Source organism: Leucopleurus acutus (assembly GCF_964270905.1).
Source record: "Leucopleurus acutus genome assembly, chromosome: 3".
In the NCBI taxonomy this organism is placed as follows: Eukaryota; Metazoa; Chordata; class Mammalia; order Artiodactyla; family Delphinidae; genus Leucopleurus; species Leucopleurus acutus.
Window position 1 is genome coordinate 12,139,408 of NC_139145.1, and position 18,922 is coordinate 12,158,329.

General features: G+C 53.7%; 1 protein-coding gene across 1 annotated transcript in view; it reads left to right on the forward strand.

Annotated features, from left to right (window-relative positions):
- Positions 1-8,015: 8,015 nt before the first annotated feature.
- The window catches only part of JAK3 (Janus kinase 3), a gene marked incomplete at its 3' end in the record, with an annotated part of 12,347 nt that continues 1,440 nt past the window's right edge, over positions 8,016-18,922 (forward strand). The window contains exons 1-21 of the mRNA XM_082835329.1: positions 8,016-8,212; positions 8,673-8,796; positions 9,123-9,234; positions 9,412-9,557; positions 9,965-10,259; positions 10,811-10,933; positions 11,011-11,168; positions 11,619-11,730; positions 11,940-12,126; positions 12,706-12,833; positions 13,060-13,191; positions 13,776-13,860; positions 14,675-14,802; positions 15,507-15,639; positions 15,722-15,873; positions 16,013-16,163; positions 16,809-16,948; positions 17,020-17,209; positions 17,709-17,833; positions 18,120-18,292; positions 18,617-18,734. Coding sequence (XP_082691455.1) covers positions 8,029-8,212; positions 8,673-8,796; positions 9,123-9,234; positions 9,412-9,557; positions 9,965-10,259; positions 10,811-10,933; positions 11,011-11,168; positions 11,619-11,730; positions 11,940-12,126; positions 12,706-12,833; positions 13,060-13,191; positions 13,776-13,860; positions 14,675-14,802; positions 15,507-15,639; positions 15,722-15,873; positions 16,013-16,163; positions 16,809-16,948; positions 17,020-17,209; positions 17,709-17,833; positions 18,120-18,292; positions 18,617-18,734 — 3,096 coding nt within the window. The 5' untranslated portion in view covers positions 8,016-8,028. The remainder of the gene's footprint in view (positions 8,213-8,672; positions 8,797-9,122; positions 9,235-9,411; positions 9,558-9,964; positions 10,260-10,810; positions 10,934-11,010; positions 11,169-11,618; positions 11,731-11,939; positions 12,127-12,705; positions 12,834-13,059; positions 13,192-13,775; positions 13,861-14,674; positions 14,803-15,506; positions 15,640-15,721; positions 15,874-16,012; positions 16,164-16,808; positions 16,949-17,019; positions 17,210-17,708; positions 17,834-18,119; positions 18,293-18,616; positions 18,735-18,922) is intronic.

The following is an 18,922-nucleotide window of genomic DNA, read 5'->3' on the forward strand; positions in this document are numbered from 1 at the left end:
CCCATCTTTTCGGCTTGACTGAAGTATAATTGGAGTCCACAAAATTGCACTTATTTAAAATGCACACTTTACATAGTTTTGACAAGTGTGTAAATCTATGAAATCATGACTTCGATCAAGATCATGAACACCGGGCTTCCCAGGTGGTGCAGTGGTTGAGAATCAGCCTGCCAATGCAGGGGACACGGGTTCAAGCCCTGGTCCAGGAAGATCCCACATGTGCGGAGCAACCAAGCCCGTGCACCACAACTACTGAGCCTGTGCTCTAGAGCCTGCAAGCCACAACTACTGAACCCACGTGCCACAACTACTGAAGCCCGCGCGCCTAGAGCCCGTGCTCCACAACGGGAAGCCACTGCAATGAGAAGCCCGCACCCTGCAACGAAGAGTAGCCCCCGCTCGCTGCAACTAGAGAAAGCCCGCATGCAGCAACGAAGACCCAATGCAGCCAAAAATAAATAAATTTATTTTTTAAAAAAATCATGAACGCCATCCCCCACAGTGTCCTGCACCCCTTTGCTGTGCTTTTTCTCCACTTTCATCCCCAGGCAACCCTGATCTACTTTCTGTCACTAAGATGAGTTTGCACAGTCCAAAATTTTATATGGAAGCTTCGTGCTTGTCTTCTCTCACACAGCATCATGATTCAGAGATTGTTCCATGTCGTTATTTGTATCAATAGTTCATTCCCTTTTATCGCTGAGTTGTATTGCACTGGATGGCTGGACCACAGCTTGTTCATTCATTCACCTGCTGATGAAAGTTTAGGTTGTTTTCCGTTTAAGACTATTACAAATAAAGCTTCGATGAATGGTGGAATACAAGGCCTTGCGTGGACATCCATTTTATTTTCTCTAAATACCTAGGAGTGGAATGGCTTGGTCAGAGTGTAATTCTATGTTCAGCTTTAAGAAACCGCCAAACTCTTTTCCACAGTGGCTGCATCATTTTGCGTTCCCACCAGCAATGCATTGTCAACACTTGTTATAGTCTGTCTTTTAAAATTTTTCCCATTCTAGTGTGTGTGAGGTGGTATCTTCATGTGGTTTTGATTTGCGTTTCCCTGATGGCTAGCAATGTTGAGCATCTTTTCATGTGCTTGTTGGCCATTCATACGTCCTCTTTGGTGAAGTGTCTGTTCAAATCTGTTGCCCAATTTCTTATTGAGTTGTTTGTCTTTTATTATTGAGTTGTTAGAGTTATTGATATATTCTGGATACAGGTATTTTGTTTATTTAATATATGCATTGCAAATATTTTTTCCTGATCTATGTCTTGCCGTTCTGTTTTCTCAGTGGTGTCTTTTAAAAAGATTTTTTTTTTCTTTTTAAGATTTTTTTTGATGTGGACCATTTTTAAAGTCTTTATTAAATTTGTTACAATATTGCTTCTGTTTTATGTTTTGGTGTTTTGGCCATGAGGCATGTGGGATCTTAGCTCCCTGACCAGGGATTGAACCCGCACCCCCTGCATTGGAAGGCGAAGTCTTAACCACTGGACCACCAGGGAAGTCCCTCTGTGTGTCTTTTTTTTTTTTTTTTTTGCGGTACGCGGGCCTCTCACTGTTGTGGCCTCTCCCGTTGTGGAGCACAGGCTCCGGACACGCAAGCTCAGTGGCCGGGCCCAGCCGCTCTGCAGCATGTGGGATCTTCCCGGACGAGGGCTCGAACCCATGTCCCCTGCATCTGCAGGCGGATTCTCAACCACTGCGCCACCAGGGAAGCCCCCTCTGTGTGTCTTTTGAAGAGCAAAATGATGAATTCTAACTTGTCAATGTTTTCTAGCTGAGACAACTTTGCCTACCACAGTTTGCAAAAATTTTTCGTCTATGTTTTTTTCTAGATGTCTTATACCTTTAGGTTATACATTCAGGTCTGTGATCCATTTTGAGTTAATTTTATGTGTGGTGTGAGGTAAGCGTTGATGTTAATTGTTTCCCATATGATGTCTAGTTGTTCCAGTACTGTTTGTTGAAAAAACTTTCCTTTCCTCCATTTAGTTGCCTTAGTATCTGTGTCAACAATCAACTGGTTATATTTATATGAGTCCATTAGTGTAATCTATTCTGTTTTATTGATCTACCTGTCTATCTTTTCACGAATACAAAATTGTCTTGATTACTCTAGCTCTATAATAAGCCTAGAAGTCAGGTAGAATAAGTCCTCTGATTTTATCTTCTTTTTAAAAGTCACCTTGGCCCTTTGCAATTCTATATGAATTTTAAAGTCAGTGCCAGTTTCTATAAAAAAAAATTCTGCTGAATTTAGATTGGAAGTACATTGACTCTGTAGACCATTTTGGGGACAACTGATGTTTTAATAACATTGAGTCTTCCAACCTATGAACATGGTATTTCTTTCCATTTATTTATGTATTCATGAATTTCTCTCAGCAATATCTGTAGCTTTTAGTATAAAAATCTTAGACTTCTTTTGTTAGATTTATTCCTAGGTATTTTATCTTTTTGGTGTTGCTGCAAATGGCATTTAAGATTGTTTTCATTTTCAGTTGTTTCCTGCTAGTATATAAAAATTCAAATGAACTTTACACATTAATTTTTTAACTTGTGAACTTGCTAAATTCATTTATTAGTTCTAGTAGTTGTCATAGATTCCCTTGGATTTTTATATAAACAATCATATCATCTGCAAACAGGGACAAATTTACCTCCTCCTTTCCAACCTTTAAACCTTTTATTTATTTTTCTTGCCTCATTGCAATGGTTATGACCTCCAGAACACTGTTGAACAGAAGAGGTGAGAATGGACATCCTTGTCTTTTTCCCAATCTCAGGAGGACACAATTCAGTCTTTTACATTAAGTATAATATTACCTGTAGATTTTTTTGGTAGGTATTCCTTATCAGATTGAGGAAGTTCCCATTTGCACATGGTTTGCTAAGACTTTTTATCATGAATAGGTGTTGAATTTTATCATTTCCTGCATCTATTAAAATAATCATATGGTTTCACTATACAGCTGATCCTTGAACAACTTGGGGGGTTAGGGGTGCTGACCCCATGCATTCAAAAATCCATGCATAACTTTATATTCAGCCCTCCATATCTGAGGGCCCACTGATTTAACCAACTGCAGAATGTGTAGTACTGCAGTACATAGTTATTGAAAAAAATTTGTGTATAAGTGGACCCTCACAGTGCAACCCCATGTTATTCAAGGGTCAATCCTGCTTTTAATTTGCATTTCTCTTATTATGAGTGAGGCTGAGCATCTTTTTCTGGGTTTAATAGCCATTTGTATTTCATTTTCTGTGATTTCTGGATTCATATCCTGCTAAGTCATTGGCATTTTCTTATTGTCTTCTAGGAGTTGCTTATATTATGAAGATATTTTATCCATGACGTGAGCTTACCTTTGTTTCCAGTTCCATTTGTTTATCCTTTGTATTTATGGCTTTTTGCCTCGAGAAAATTTGGGATATTTGCATCACTGAAGTTTCGAATTTATTCTTTTTTTAAAATTTTATTTATTTATTTTTGGCTGTGTTGGGTCTTCGTTTCTGTGTGAGGGCTTTCTCTAGTTGCGGCGAGCGGGGGCCACTCTTCATCGCGGTGCGCGGGCCTCTCACTATCACGGCCTCTTTTGTTGCAGAGCACAGGCTCCAGACGCGCAGGCTCAGTAGTTGTGGCCCATGGGCCTAGTTGCTCCGCGGCATGTGGGATCTTCCCAGACCAGGGCTCGAACCTGTGTCCTCTGCATTGGCAGGCAGATTCTCAACCACTGCGCCACCAGGGAAGCCCTCCAGTTTATTCTTGGGCAAATTCTGGGCTCTGCTTCCTGGAATCTCCTCATGGAGACGTCACATGCTCCTATCTGGGACTGGTGGTGCCACCTTTGTCCTGACTCTGTTCCCCTCCTGCTCATTCTCAACATACCACAGTGACCATAGAGTTGTCAGGGGCCTAGAGACTCACTGTCCTTCCTGGAGGGCAGGAACCTCCCTCTCAGGGCCAGGGATGGGAGTACACGTTTGCATTCTTCTCTGCTGAAGCCACCCAGGAAATGAAAGAAAAATACTATGGCTAAGCTCCCATGCAGCACTTCCTGCCACAAGCCTGCTCTGGCTCCCACTGTGCTGAGGACACACCTCATACCTCTTCCCTCCACCCACAAGTCCCCACTGACGCCTCCAAACGTCTCAGCACACCTTTTCCCTGCCACCCTGTCCTTCTCAGGAACACTGTGACCTTGCCCAGCTTCTCAGCCTTTGCCTGGGCTGTTCCTCTGCCAGAGGACTGCCAGAACTCCCCACGCCTCCAGATCACTCTCTGGTTAATTCTACTTGTCCTTGGATTTCAGTATCAAAGTCACTTCCTCCACGCATCCCTCCCAGACTCAGCGTTTCTCCTAGCAGCCTGGCACCGAGGGCCACTGAAACACTGATTCGATAATAGTTTATTTATTGTCATCTCCCCCACTAGACTGTTGGCTCCACCAGGCAGAGACTGGGTCTGCTCTGTCCCCTGCTGTGTCCCCAATGCCCTGCACACAGGAAGTGCCCAAGAAGTGTCTGTGGGTGACTGAATTAAAGTCAACAAAATCGTACCAAAGCCATTTTTGTGCCAGGGCTTGTGACGGGATTACAGAGATGCAAGTGTCCTCTTAAATCTATCCCCAAAGCTCTACCTTCTGGGGTTTGTATCCTACTAAGGACACTGGTCCGGGTCTGACCTGGACACTGCCCCACTCCTCCACTCATGACAGCCTCAGGGGTGTTAAAAAGCATCCATCAGACTCCGCTGTGATCTGACCCCAGCTGACTGCCCGCCATCCCCCTCCCTCCTCACTGCACCCAGCCATGCCCTTGGGGCCATAAACAGCTTTTATGTTTATGTTTATAAACAGCTTTTATGTTTATGTTTATAAACAGCTTTTATGTTTATAAAACCTCATCAACAGAGGACTCACTCCCACCTCTGGGCCTTTGCGCTTATAGTCTTCTCTGCCAGGAGCCCTCTTCATCCCGCTTCAGATTCCTGCTTGATCCATCCTGGCCTCTACACAGAGCCTCCGACCCCTGCACGGGAGCCCCAGCCTGTGCCTGTCCTGTCACCTTGGTTTTCTTTGTTATCCATAATGATTAATTGCCTCCCTGCCAGACCAGATAGTGAAGTGAGCCTGAGGGCAGGTCTGGGTCTGTCTGGTTTTCACAGTTTCTAGGGCTGGGCTTAGGGCACAGAGCACGATAGTGGGCTATTATCCCTCCCAGGGTCTCATGGGAGAAATACCTTGAAGGAGAAATTGACTTTTGTCTGGGGCAACTTCCCTGCCTCCTTCCTGGGCAGATCCAGCCCAGTTCCCTTCCTTAGGTGCGAAATTAGTTAATCTAGATGCCCAACCCACACATGCCACAGATGGGTAAACTGAGGCTGGAGAAGCAAGGGTGTTGCCAGGGCCCCACAGAGAGTGAGTCCTGGAGCCTGCTGAGGTCCCCCAGTGTGACCTGGGCCCTTCTCTGTGCTGTCACCCCTTCCCTTAGATCTGGGGTCTCCAGCAGCCTGTCTGAGCAGGACTGCTGCTGCAGAGGCTTCCGGAACTTTCTGCCCCTCCCCGCACCCCCCCAACCCGTCGCCCACATGGCCATGACTTTCGGTAAGTGACAGCAGCTCCGGAAGCTGAGGGGCCCACACAGGAAGGAGCGAGTGGGACTTTCCTCCCGCTGTTGCTCGCCTCTGCCCTCCCGTAGCTGGCCCAGAGGTCCTCACCTCCAGGTAAGAGCTGGTGGTGTCACAGGGCTCTGGTCGGGGATGGGCGTGGGAGGAGACTGTGTGGATGGTCGCAGCTGGGGACAAAGGCAAGTTTGCCTTTCAGGCCTCTGAGGACAGCTGCCAGATGTGAGCTGGGACAGCTGGGTGTGTGGCCTCTGGCAAAGCGCTCCCCTCTCTGGGCCTCAGTTTCGTTCTGCATAGGAGGCCTCGAATTCCCAGCTTCCTGGACCTGAAAGAATCATTACGCATGCGCCCAGGGCTCCCGGTCCCTGAGGGGACAGTTCGATGCCCCTAAAATCCCAGGTCCCAGGCCAGAACACTGGGGGACCAGCCAACCTTCCCGGCATGCGGGACTTTTGGTGTTAAAACAGGGGCATTTTTCTGGGCTCCAGACAGACTTTCTTTTTTTACTTTCGATATTTTAAAAATCATGTTTCTTTTTTTTTATATATAAATTTATTTATTTATTTTTGGTTGCGTTGGGTCTTCATTGCTGTGAGGAGGCTTTTCTGTGGTTGTGGCGAGTGGGGGCTACTCTTCGTTGCTGTGCGTGGGCTTCTCCTTGCGGTGGCTTCTCTCACTGCGGGGCACAGGCTCTAGGCGCGTGGGCTTCAGTAGTTGTGGCATGTGGACTCAGCAGTTGTGGCTCATGGGCTCAGCAGTTGCGTCTTGCGGGCCCAGTTGCTCCGCGACATGTGGGATCCTCCTGGACCAGGGCTCGAACCCGTGTCCCCTGCCTTGGCAGGTGGATTCCTAACCACTGCGCCACCAGGGAAGCCCTAAAAATCATGTTTCTTTAAGATTTATTTTAAACACAAGACACACTGTGTGATTCCATTTACATAAAGGTGCAAATTTGGGCAAGATCAGGACGACTGTTAGAAATAAGACTGTGGGCACCTCTGTGGGGAGTGACAAGATGGGGTGGTGGCGGGGAGGGTCAGAGCTCACGGGACGGGAACGTTACAATTCCTGGTCTGGGAGCTGGTGACAATGGACTGTCCCTTGGGGAAAGTTCTCTCTCCCCCACGCCCTGCCTCCCTGATGGTAACCCCTAAACCACTGTGCTAAGGGACCTTCCTGTCTGGTTCATCTGGCATTTGTCAAGGGCTTGCTAGGCATGTCACCAAGGATTTGTGCCACTTAGCGTGGATTAAACATGTTGACAGCTCAGGCTGGGCTCAGCAAGCCACCTCACTGAAGCAGGTGGGAATCAGCACATTTCACAGCCGAGAAAGCTGCGTCCCAGCAGTGGAAGCCCTGCTGGGGTCATGAAACCAGAATACGGTGGGGCTGGGATTTGAACCCAGAGCCTGGGGTTTTTACCTATCCCCAGTCCCAGGCTTATATTCTGGGTGTGTTAAACTCTAATTAATGCTATCAGCCCCCGTCCTGCTATTATTTTGGAACGTAGTTTTTATCCAACATTCTCTTTTTGTATCTTCTTCATTTGGGTCAATTTACGTGGATCTTCTCTGTCTCCCCCCTTTTCCTCATTGGGTTTGAAACCCTACTCCTCCCTCTACCCAGCCAGGGGTCCTGAGCTCTGGGTCCCCCAGGGCGACAGAGATCTGGAAGTTGGCTGGTGTAGAATGCCTGAGAATAAGGTGGACAGTTTCCTCCTGGGCCTATCCGAGGGAGGGCTTCCTACTATGGGGACCTAATGGTGGGAGTGATGAAAGGAACTGAGATGCAGGGAGCAGGGGAGACAGACACAGAGATCTCTGTTGACTGAGTCATCAGTCTGGATCTGCCCCCAAGGCATGCATCACACCAGCTGCAAAAGCTTCTAGCCCCCGCCTCAGAAGTGCTTGAATCCTCCAGCTTCACAGGGAGGGATGGCCACTTCTATCCCCACCCATGTGCACAGGCCAGTATCTATCTGCTTTCCGGTTAGCAAATCCCTATATCTGTGATTGATTGGTCATGACTGTCTGGAGGAGGGTTGGAGAAGTGGTATGTGTGGAGGCTGGAGTTCGACTAGAGATGTCTGTCCTGGGCACCAAGAGTCTGGAGTGTGAGTTCACACAAAGTTGTCTGAACGTCTTGCAGCCTCCCAGCACAGCCCTCACCTGGGGGGTTATGGCTCCTCACCCACCTTGCACACTCAGCTCCCCCTCTCTGTCTCTCTCCATCTCTGAGTTTCTCTCTGTCCCTGTCTCCTCCCTCTTTCTCCGGCTTCATCCCTACCTCATCCATCAGCATCTCTGCCCCCAACCCCACCCCAGAAACTTTGTAGCCTTGTCCCCTGATCACAGCTGAGGGGCTGCCTCTTTTTGTGTCCAGGCAGGCTGCACTCATGGCACCTCCAAGTGAGGAGACGCCCCTGATCCCTCAGCGCTCCTGCAGCCTCTCCTCTTCAGAGGCTGGTGCCCTGCACGTGCTGCTGCCCCCGCGGGGCCCTGGACCCCCACAGTGCCTATCCTTCTCCTTTGGGGACCACTCAGCTGAAGAGCTATGTGTTTGGGCTGCTAAGGCCAGTGGTGAGTGGGTCCCTGGAATGTTTGGCGAGAGGGAGGGGTAGGACTGTGCGGAACACAGATTGGGAGCTGGAAGAACTGCCAAGTGGAGTCAGCATTGGAGCTGGGGTTAGAGGGATGAGTAGGGGTGTGGTAAGGGAGGAGGGTGCACAGGAAATGGCATGGCAAAGACTCAGAGGCGTGATGGTATACTAGGGGAAACAGCTAGTCATCCCTCGAGGTAAACTGTACATGGAAAGAGATGCTCTGGGTAGAGGGGCAGGGAGCCCTGAGAAGCAGATTGAGCACACGGCTTCTCTCCTAAGGGCAATGGGGAGCCCTAGAATGGGTGCGAGCAGGGGTGGGACATGGTGTCAGAGCTGAAGGTGAGAAAAAGCCTGTGGGGCTGCATGGGGATAACATGGCAGCCCTGCAGAGGACAGATGGGGAGACTTGGAGGGAACTGATGGGGGCGTCCCCTCAGGCATCCTGCCCGTGTACCACTCCCTCTTTGCTCTGGCCTTGGAGGACCTGTCCTGTTGGTTCCCCCCGAGCCACATCTTCTCCGTGGAGGACGCAGGCACCCAGGTCCTTGTCTACAGGCTCCGGTAGGAAGTATCCCCTGCCCCCCCCCACCCCCGCCACAGGTATGGGTTAAATGATACCGAGAGGGCATGCCTTTGGCTGAGGGCTTTGGAAATGGGAGTTTAAAACAACAGTGACCCCTCAATCATCATCTCCACGTACCTCCTGGTGGATGCCCCAGGGAGGGCATGATCACTGCTCATTTCACTGGTGAGGAAACTAATGCCAGAGAGGGTGGGTCACTTGTCCAAGGTCACACAGCAAGTCAGTGGCATAACCTGGGCTCTTTGAGGTCCTGGCACTGTCCCTCCATCGTATCCCCACTCCAGGGTTCTCCCCTCTCACACAGCTTTTACTTCCCCAACTGGTTTGGGCTAGAGAAGGTCCACCGCTTTGGGCTACGAAAGGACGTAGCCAGCGCCATCCTTGACCTGCCAGTCCTGGAGCACCTCTTTGCCCAGGTAGGGGTCTGCCTGGGGCTCAGCCCAGGGGTGGGGTCCCTGGGGCAACATCAGGGCTTGTGGTTGGGCAGCCTCAGCTGACCCTCCCTGTGGCAGTCCAGGGGTGGAGGTCAGCCCAGGTGTGGGGGTCTACAGAACAGCATCAGGGCTCATGGTTGGGCTGTGACTGGCCTGCAGCACCGCAATGACCTGGTCAGCGGCCGCCTCCCGATGGGCCTCAGCCTCAAGGAGCAGGGTGAGTGTCTCAGCTTGGCTGTGCTGGACCTGGCCCAGATGGCCCTCGAGCAGGGTCAGCGGCCCGAGGAGCTGCTGAAGACCATCAGGTGAGGGCTTCCAGGCTGTGGCGCCCAGCCTCTACCTGGGAGTGAGCCAGCATGGCTCCACCAGAGCACTGCCAGAGTCCAGGCCCACCTTGGGGCTGCCCACCTACAAGCCACCAGTGTGTTCATGTGACCCAGCCCACACCCCTCCTTTCAACACAGTCCCGCTGAGACTCCATTGTCGGGCTTCAGGCAGCTAAAAGGACTATGTGTGTCCCTGTCTGTCTTATGGGCCCCAATGGCCCTTCCTATAGAGGCCCTATGCCCATGCCTGTCCCTGAGTGTGTCTCTGTGCCCCCCTAGTGAGGCAACACTCCAGCCCCTCAACTAAAGTCTGGGTTGATGTACGTCCCTGCCCTCCCTGCGGAGGCCCCTCTCCACATTGAGGGTCCCACTCCCCCCGCTCGCAGCTACAAGGTCTGCCTGCCCCCGGGCCTGCGCGACCTGATCCAGGGCCTGAACTTCGTGACGCGGAGGCGTATCCGAAGGACAGTGCGCCGGGCCTTGCGCCGCTTGGCCGCCTGCCAGGCTGATAAGCACTCGCTCATGGCCAAGTACATCATGGACCTCGAGCGGCTGGACCCAGACAGGGCCACCGAGACCTTCCGCGTGGTCCTCCCCGGAGCTGCTGGTGGTCAGGATGCGCCGGGGCAGCTCCGCGTGGCTGGCGGCAGTGGCATCGCCTGGAGCCCGGGAGAACACGAGGTGCGAGGTCGGGTGGGTTGGGGCTCTGGGCAGGGCCAACGGCGGGGGCGGGGCCAAGGGGGCGGGGCAAGGAAGCGGGCGGGGCTTGAGGGGCGGGGCCGAAGAGAGGAGGGACTGTGAGAGGGCTTGTGGGGGAGGGCACCCTGCTGAGTGAGGTGTAGGGCTGAGCGAGGAGGCGGGAATGAAATGGGCGGGGCGTAGAAGGAGGGGCTAGTTGGGTGGGCGGGGTTCAGAGTGGGGCTAACTGCAAGTTGAGGGAAAACGCAGGACCGAGGGTGCGTGGGGCTCCCGACTGTACTAAGAGACACCGCGAGATAAAGTGGAGCTAAGTGAGGGAGGGGCTCGGGGTGAGGTGGGCTGGGGGACCTGCCGAGAGAAGGAGGCGGGGTTTGGCAGTGGTGGGGTGGGAGAGGGATGTGACTGGGTGAGGCTGAGAGGGGCGGGTCTCATGAGTATGGGTTGTATGGGTTGGTGGGGTCCAGGCTTCCAAAAGGGACTGGGGGCTCGGAGTGGGAGGGATCCCCAGCTTCAGTCCTCCCCCTTCTTCCCAGGTCCTCCAGCCCTTCTGCGACTTTCCAGAAATCGTGGATATCAGCATCAAGCAGGCCCCACGCTTTGGCCCCGCCGGGGAGCACCGCCTGGTCACCATCACCAGGACAGACAACCAGATCCTGGTGGGTGCTGGACCCTGTTCCCCTCCTGCCTTACCCGAGGGCAGGGATGCAGCGTGCGCTGACGCGGATCCTCACAGGAGGCCGAGTTCCCGGGGCTGCCCGCAGCGTTGTCCTTCGTGGCGCTCGTGGATGGCTACTTCCGGCTGACCACTGACTCCGGGCACTACTTCTGCAAGGAGGTGGCGCCGCCGCGGCTGCTGGAGCAGGTGGCTGAGCAGTGCCATGGCCCCATCACGTAAGGACCCGCCCCCATGTGGCCAGACTCACCGGGACCGAATCTCGGTCACTCCCCTTCTTGCAGCCTCTGTGTCCTCGCCTTTCAGGAGCCCTGGACAAGGGATCAAGTGCTTGAACAGCGCCAGGTGCATAGTTGGCGCTGAACGAGTCTGGGGTCTCCTTTCTGCTGCCAGGGCAGCCGCTTCCCTCCTCGAGGCCCCAGAGCCATTTTCTGGGGATGCTCGCAGTGCCCGGCTTCACCTGCAGCCTCCTCTTTAATCCTTGAGGCAGAAGCCCAACTTCTGGCTCAATTTATAAATGGGAGGGAGTGAGGGAATGTTGCCTGGTGACCTTCCCAGGGCTTCAGAGAAACCAGAATTAGAATTCAGGTTTAGTTTGGTTTCTGTGCCTCTATCTCTCTGTTTCTCTCCATCTTCGAATCTCAGTTCCCTCCCACCTTTCCCCACAGCTTGGATTTTGCCATCAACAAACTCAAGACCGGGGGTTCACTTCCCGGCTCCTACGTTCTCCGCCGCAGTCCCCAGGATTTCGACAGCTACCTCCTAACTGTCTGTGTCCCGGTCAGTCTACCATAGGGGCCAGGAGGGCAAGGAGGGCTTCCTGGAGGAGATGATATTTGAGCTGAGAACTGAAAGATGAGTCAGCATTACTTCCTGAAGAAGGGGAGGGAAAAGGCATTCCCAGTGGAGGGAACAGCATAGGCAAAGGCTTGGAGATTTGAGGGGGAGGGTGCCGCCCACTCCCACTCAGGGACCACTCCTCTTTGCAGACCCCCCTGGGCCCTGATTACAAGGGCTGCCTCATCCGGTGCGACCCCACAGGAACCTTCTCCCTGGCTGGCCTTGGCCAGCCCCACAGCAGTCTTCGAGAGCTCCTGGCAGCCTATTGGGGTGGTGGGTTGCACGTGGATGGGGTTGAGCTGAACCTCACCTTCTGCTGCACCCCCAGACCCAAAGGTGAGCCTGCTTTCTCCCCTGAGCTGAGTGATCAGTCTGCATCCCTGCCTGTCTGTGTCTGTTCCAGCTCTTGTATGGCAAGTGGCAGAGACTTCAGATCAAGGTAGTTTAGGAGGGAAAAAACGGTGATTCGGGACTCGTGGGAGAGAGGCTGCTTTCAGGCATGGTTAGATCCGGGCACAGCTGGATCTGAGTGATGTCACTAGCACTTAGCCTCTGTCCATCTCTTGCCTCTTCCTCTGGGTGAATTTTGCTGTCAGACAAACCCCTTCGATGGGACAGCTTTGAGGTGTGAGTTCTCCAGAGTCTCCCAGAATCCCTAGCAGGACTGAGACCAGGCTGTCCACAGCATCACCTGCTCATTTGCACCCACTGCAGGGTTCCTTCCCTCTCTGTCTCACTCTCCCACCCCTCACTGGGACTTCCTGGAGTCTCCTTTCAAATAAATTATGTACCCTCGAGTCCTCCTCTTAGTATTGGCTTCTGAAGAAGACCCCACACTGAGACAGGGAGTGAGCAAACCTTTGAGGACCTTTCACCTCTGACCTCTGGTTTTCTTCCTCCATCCACTCCCCATAGAAAAGTCCAATCTGATTGTGGTCCGGAGAGATTGCAACCCACCCACATCATCCCCTGTTCAGCCCCAATCCCAATGCCAGCTGAGTCAGATGACATTTCACAAGATCCCTGCTGACAGCCTGGAGTGGGTAAGGGACCCCAGGAATTGGGGGGGGGGATGCCTCAGTTGAGATCCAGAGAGACCAGGTCTACATCCGTCTCTTCTGTGTGGCCTCAGGCATGTGATGTAACCTCCTTATGCCTCTGTTTCATCATCTGTAAAATGAGTCCTGTGCCTTGCTTGGACCAGGGCTAGGGGACTGGATCCATGGGAGCCCCCTTACTGGCCTCTCATGTTGCCCCCTCACTCTCCAGCATGAGAACCTGGGTCACGGGTCCTTTACCAAGATTTACCGGGGCTGTCGCCATGAGGTTGTGGATGGGGAGGCCCGAGAGACAGAGGTGCTGCTCAAAGTGATGGATGCCAAGCACAAGAACTGCATGGAGGTGAGCAGGGTGGGACCAGGCCTCCTGGGTTAGGGCCTGGGTGCAGAGAGAGTCATGGATTCAGAGAAATTTGAAACACACAGGGTCTTACAACAACAGAAATGTAGCCACAGCATCTCCATGAAATACAGAAGGGTCGGGGAAGTTAGATGCAAACAGAAAGAGTACACCAGACAGAGGGAACAGCCAGTGCAAAGGTCCTGAGGCAGGGCCAAGCCTGGCATGTTTAAGGAACAGCAAGGAGGCCAGTGGGTCAGAGAGAAACGAGCAAAGTAGAAGAGAGGAATGATGCGGATGGAGGCATCAGCAGGGGCTGGGCAACACAGAGGAACGTTTGAGCCCTTCTCAAACCCCAGATCTCCCACTTGTGTGAGAGATTCAAGGTAGAATACAGTGGGGACTTCCTGCCTCCATCAGAAAATCATGATACAGAGTGCTGTGTGCACTAATGGCGGACTCCAGGGCCAGAGGATGCTGGCGGCCAGGTCTCCTAAGCAGGTGTGAGAGCAGCAAGTTTGGGGTCCTTGGTCTGACCCTGAAGTGGAAGAAACCCATGCATCTTCTCTCCCTTCTTTCCTCCCCAGTCATTCCTGGAAGCAGCGTCCTTGATGAGCCAAGTGTCGTACCAGCATCTCGTGTTGCTCCATGGCGTGTGCATGGCTGGAGACAGTGAGAGACATTCCCCGCCCCGCCCCTGCCCTGCCTCATTGAGCCCATCTACAGCAGCAATAGCCGTACACATCCAGAGCCTGCCCTGGCTGGGGCTCCGTTCCACCAGGGTCTATCACCCTCCCCCTCAAATCTCCAAGCCTATACCCATCTCCCTGAATCATCACTCCTTGGGCAAGCAACTCCAGGCTCCCACCAATACCAGCCCCCCAAAATTATCTCAAGTCAGGCAGACCTGGGTTCCAATCTCACTCTGCTGCAGCTTTGCAAGGTCCACGCTACCTCTCCAAGCCTCGGTTCCATCAGTTCAGCTCATCAGCTATTTATTGGGAGCCCAGTATGTGCCAGGAGCTGGGTGCCTAGCGTAGAACACGATAAGCTGATCAGGATGATAAATGATTTTGTGTGATGGGGGCAGCGCAGGGCATTGTGGGTGATCAGAGGCTGCTAACCCAGCTTGGAGGTCAAGCAATGATTCTGGGTAGGCAAGGATAAGTTCTAAGCTGGAAAGGCAAGGATAAATAGGCATTAGGGAAGTGAAGGAAGAGGGATGTTCCAGGCAGAAACACAGAACATGCAAAGGGCTGGAAGTGAGTCATGGAGAGAGCTTGGCACCTTCCAGGCATTTCAGACAAATGGTTCTGAGATGGGAAATGGGGAGGAAGAGAGGTGAGTAGGGTAAGGATGGAGGAATAGGGGAGGGAGAAGTCAGAGCTGAGAGTTCAAGGGACCCTTGAAGGTGGAGCTGGGGCACAGCCTGTTGAACACAAGTGCAGTCCTACCTCCCAACCGTGCCCCTCCCTACTGCCACCAGGCATAATGGTGCAGGAATTTGTATACCTGGGAGCGCTGGACACATATCTGCGCAAGTGTGGCCAGCTGGTGCCGGCCAGCTGGAAACTACAGGTGATCAAACAGCTGGCTTATGCCCTCAACTATCTGGTGAGTGCTCCTCTGCTGCTCCACCCTCCATTCACAGAGTGTACGGGGCTTTGAGAGTGGGCTCTGTCGTGTGGACAGGAGTTTGGCAAGGGTGCAAGGGGAGGGCATTTTAGACTGAGGGAACAGCATATAAACAGGTTCAGAGAGGTGTAAGAGCAGAAGGGAACAACTTGTAATTCATGGAAATTGAGGGGAGTAGTGAGCAATGAGGCTGGCCAGGGCAGGGGGCTTTCCAGAAGAAAGAACATTAGAGTTGGGACCTTGAAGATTAAGTAGAAGTTCATTAAGAGGAGAAAGGAAGGAGGGCATGTCAGGCTGAGGGAACAGCCTGGGCAAAGGCTGCAGCTTAGAAGGTGTGTTGTCTGTCCTGGGGTGCACCAGGCAGGTTGCCTGGCAGGAGAACAGGGTGGAGATGTGGGAGAGAGAAGCTCATGGGAAGAATGAACAAGAGCTGGATCTCAAAGGGCCTTGAGTGCCGGGCTGAGGACCTTTGACTTTATCCTGAAGGGAGTGGGGAGCCATGGGATGGGGGAGCAGTGTTTGAGAAGAGGGTGGGACATGGGGGGTGGACTGCCAATAGTCTAGGGAACATGCTGAAGTACGGCCTGAGCAGTACCAGGTGGGCTTTGAAGGATGTGCAGGAGTTCGCCAGCCAGAATATTCATTCATCATTCTTGGCATTTTCCTATGCTTGGTCCACTTAGGAAGACAAAGGTCTCCCTCACGGCAATGTCTCAGCCCGGAAGGTGCTCCTGGCTCGGGAGGGGGCTGACGGGAACCTGCCTTTCATCAAGCTGAGTGACCCCGGTGTCAGCCCCACTGTGCTAAGCCTGGAGAGTGAGTGCTGAGGGGTGGAGGAGGGAGGGGCCTAGCGAGGCAAGGAAGCAGATCCCTGATCCCATCCTTGCCCCTCCACCAGTGCTCACTGACAGGATCCCCTGGGTGGCCCCTGAGTGTCTCCAGGAGGCCCGAACACTTGGCTTGGAAGCTGACAAGTGGGGATTTGGTGCCACAGTCTGGGAGGTGTTCAGCGGTGTCACAATGCCCATCAGCACCCTGGATCCTGCCAAGGTCAGAGCACGCGTATTGGCCTCCAGAGCTCTCATTTGACAGAAGGGTAGACTGAAGTCCAGCTTGGGGAGGATGGGGGTGTCTGGGGGTGCCTTCTGAGGGTACACTGGGGGTGACCAGCCCCTCCTCCTGCCCTCAGAAGCTCCAGTTTTACCAGGAACGGCAGCAACTGCCTGCACCCAAGTGGATGGAGCTGGCCCTGCTGATCCAACAGTGCATGGCCTACGAGCCAGGCCAGAGGCCCTCTTTCCGCGCTGTCATCCGTGACCTGAACAGCCTCATCACTTCAGGTGCCCACTGGGCCAGGCAGGGTGGGCAGGGCCGGCATGTCATATTGGGCCCAGTAGGAGAGCGAAGTTTGCCTGTAGAGCCTGCCCTGTGTGCCTGGCAAGGTTGGAATGGTTGGTGACTGTGACAGTCAGCACAAGTTTCAACAGCTGCTGTAACAAACAGGCCCCTCAATTCAAGGTTGAACATGATGGATGTTTAGTTCTCATTCAACGAGGGTGTCCAGGTCAACAAGAAACTCTCCCTTTGTGGTTCCCCCCATCCCATGGCCTCAGGCCCCTGCTGGATCCTCTGCAAAAAGGAGAGAGTGTAGAAGGTCCCACCTAGGTTTCCATGGGCCGGGCCTAAGGGGGCATTCAGCCTGTCTCTGTCCCCTATCAGCCTGAGCTCAGTCATTTGACCATACCCCACGGCAGTGGAGTCTGAGAAATGCCCTTTGGTCTGTGTACAGCATGTGCACTGCATAAGAGGGCTGCCTTTGCCCAGGAGCACCTTTTTCCAGCCCCACAAAGTACTTCTTGGCTTGCAGAGGCCCTGCCATAATGCACAGAGAAGCTAAGCCTTCAGATGGAGGTCACACAGCAAGTCAGTTAGGAGTGGGGGCTTAGGGCCCAATGCACTGCTCACTCACTGCCTGTGCCCCCCAGATTATGAGCTCCTCTCAGACCCCACACCTGGTGCCCTGGCTCCCCATGATGGGCTTTGGAATGGCGCCCAGCTCTATGCCTGCCAGGACCCTACCATCTTTGAGGAGAGACACCTCAAGTACATCTCACAGCTGGGCAAGGTGAGGAGGGTTAGGCTGGGGTGGGTGGGGTAGCACCCATGCACGTGGACACCAGCCCTGCCGTCCCCCAGGGCAACTTTGGCAGCGTGGAACTGTGCCGCTATGACCCGCTGGGCGACAACACAGGCGCCCTGGTGGCCGTGAAGCAGTTGCAGCACAGCGGGCCAGAACAGCAGAGGGACTTCCAGCGGGAGATCCAGATCCTCAAAGCCCTGCACAGTGACTTCATTGTCAAGTACCGGGGTGTCAGCTATGGCCCAGGTGAGCCACCTCCCAAGTGGATGCTCTTCAAATCACACATCCTCATCCTTCTGCAGTACCATTTTAGGGTGGCCTGAGAACGCCAGTGCGGGTGCTACTGACTGGTCTTTTTTTTCTTTTAATTAATTTTTATCGGAGTAGAGTTGCTTTACAATGTTGTGTTAGTTTCTGCTGTACAGCAAAGTGAATCAGTTATACACATACATATATCCCCCTGACTGGTCTTGTTTACTGATCTAGACTGCCTTGGGATCGACAATTTCCCCACCGGAAAAAATGGGTCATTATGAGCTTTAAAAGAATCAATGAATATTGTTGAAAGTACTCAAAAAGACATTAGCGATAAGCGTCACTGTTGCCGTTCCCATTTTACAGAAAGCAATATTGAGGCCAGGAGGGACACGAGGTCCTACTCTGAACCGGGAAGGAGAATGGGGAGGGGGAGTAGACAAAGTTAGGCCCTATGGTGACTCCTCCCTGCCTCCCCCGCCTCCCCTAGGCCGCCTGAGCCTGCGGCTGGTCATGGAGTACCTGCCCAGCGGCTGCCTGCGCGACTTCCTGCAGCGGCACCGCGCGCGCCTTGACGCTGGCCGCCTGCTCCTCTACGCCTCGCAAATCTGCAAGGTGCGGGTCGGAAGAGGGCGGGGCGCCCGTCAGACCTGCGGGAACTGACCTGGCTCGACCTGGGCAAGGTCTGCGTGGATTCGCCAGGAAGGCTGAGGGTTGAAGTTTGGGATCCAGGTCAGGCTGGATGTGGGGTTGAGTTAGGGCTAAGGTCAGGACTGGAGTGCAGGATGGGTCAGAGGTAGGGTTAGGCTCGGGGTCTGGGTTGGGGCTGGTGTTGGATTCCATGTCAGACTGGGGCCCCTGCGGAGTCATCCTGGGGTCCATATTCCATGCGCTCCCGCAGGGCATGGAGTATCTGGGCTCCCGCCGCTGCGTGCACCGCGACCTGGCAGCCCGTAACATCCTGGTGGAGAGCGAGACGCATGTCAAAATCGCTGACTTCGGCCTCGCCAAGCTGCTGCCGCTCGACAAAGACTACTACGTGGTCCGCGAGCCAGGCCAGAGCCCCATCTTCTGGTAGAGACCTCGCCCCTGCCCCACCTTTCCTCCCCACTACCCAGGCCCCTCCCCTGCTCCCACCTTCCTGGCCCCGCCCCTCCTCCCCAGGGTCTGGGGCCCGCCCTGGCCGCGCCCCCACGGCCCCGGCCCCTTCCGGACCACGCTCCTTTTCTTGTTCTGGCTCCGCCCTGACCCCGCCCAGGCCCCGCCCTGGGGCGCCACAGGGTTGGAGACTTTCTCATAACTCCCACCTACCGTGACCAGCTACCCCAGTCCGAGGCTGCGTCCTTTCCCGTCCTATGCCTTACTGTCGATCCCCAAGGCCTCCCTGTTCCCCTCCAGGTACGCCCCAGAGTCCCTCTCGGACAACATCTTCTCGCGCCAGTCGGATGTCTGGAGCTTCGGGGTCGTCCTGTACGAGCTCTTCACCTACAGTGACAAGAGCTGTAGCCCCTCAGCCGTGAGTCGGCACCCCTGGATCCCCAAGACCCTCCTCCCCACCAACCCCTTCCTGGCCAACACCCGTCCTGTTTATGCCCGCGTCCCTCTCTTGCTCAGGGTCCCCTGGTCCCAGCATTAGAGAATCCAGTAAGACCCCTTTTCACTATGGCAGACCCCCACCTCCCACACCACCACAGGCAGCCCCTC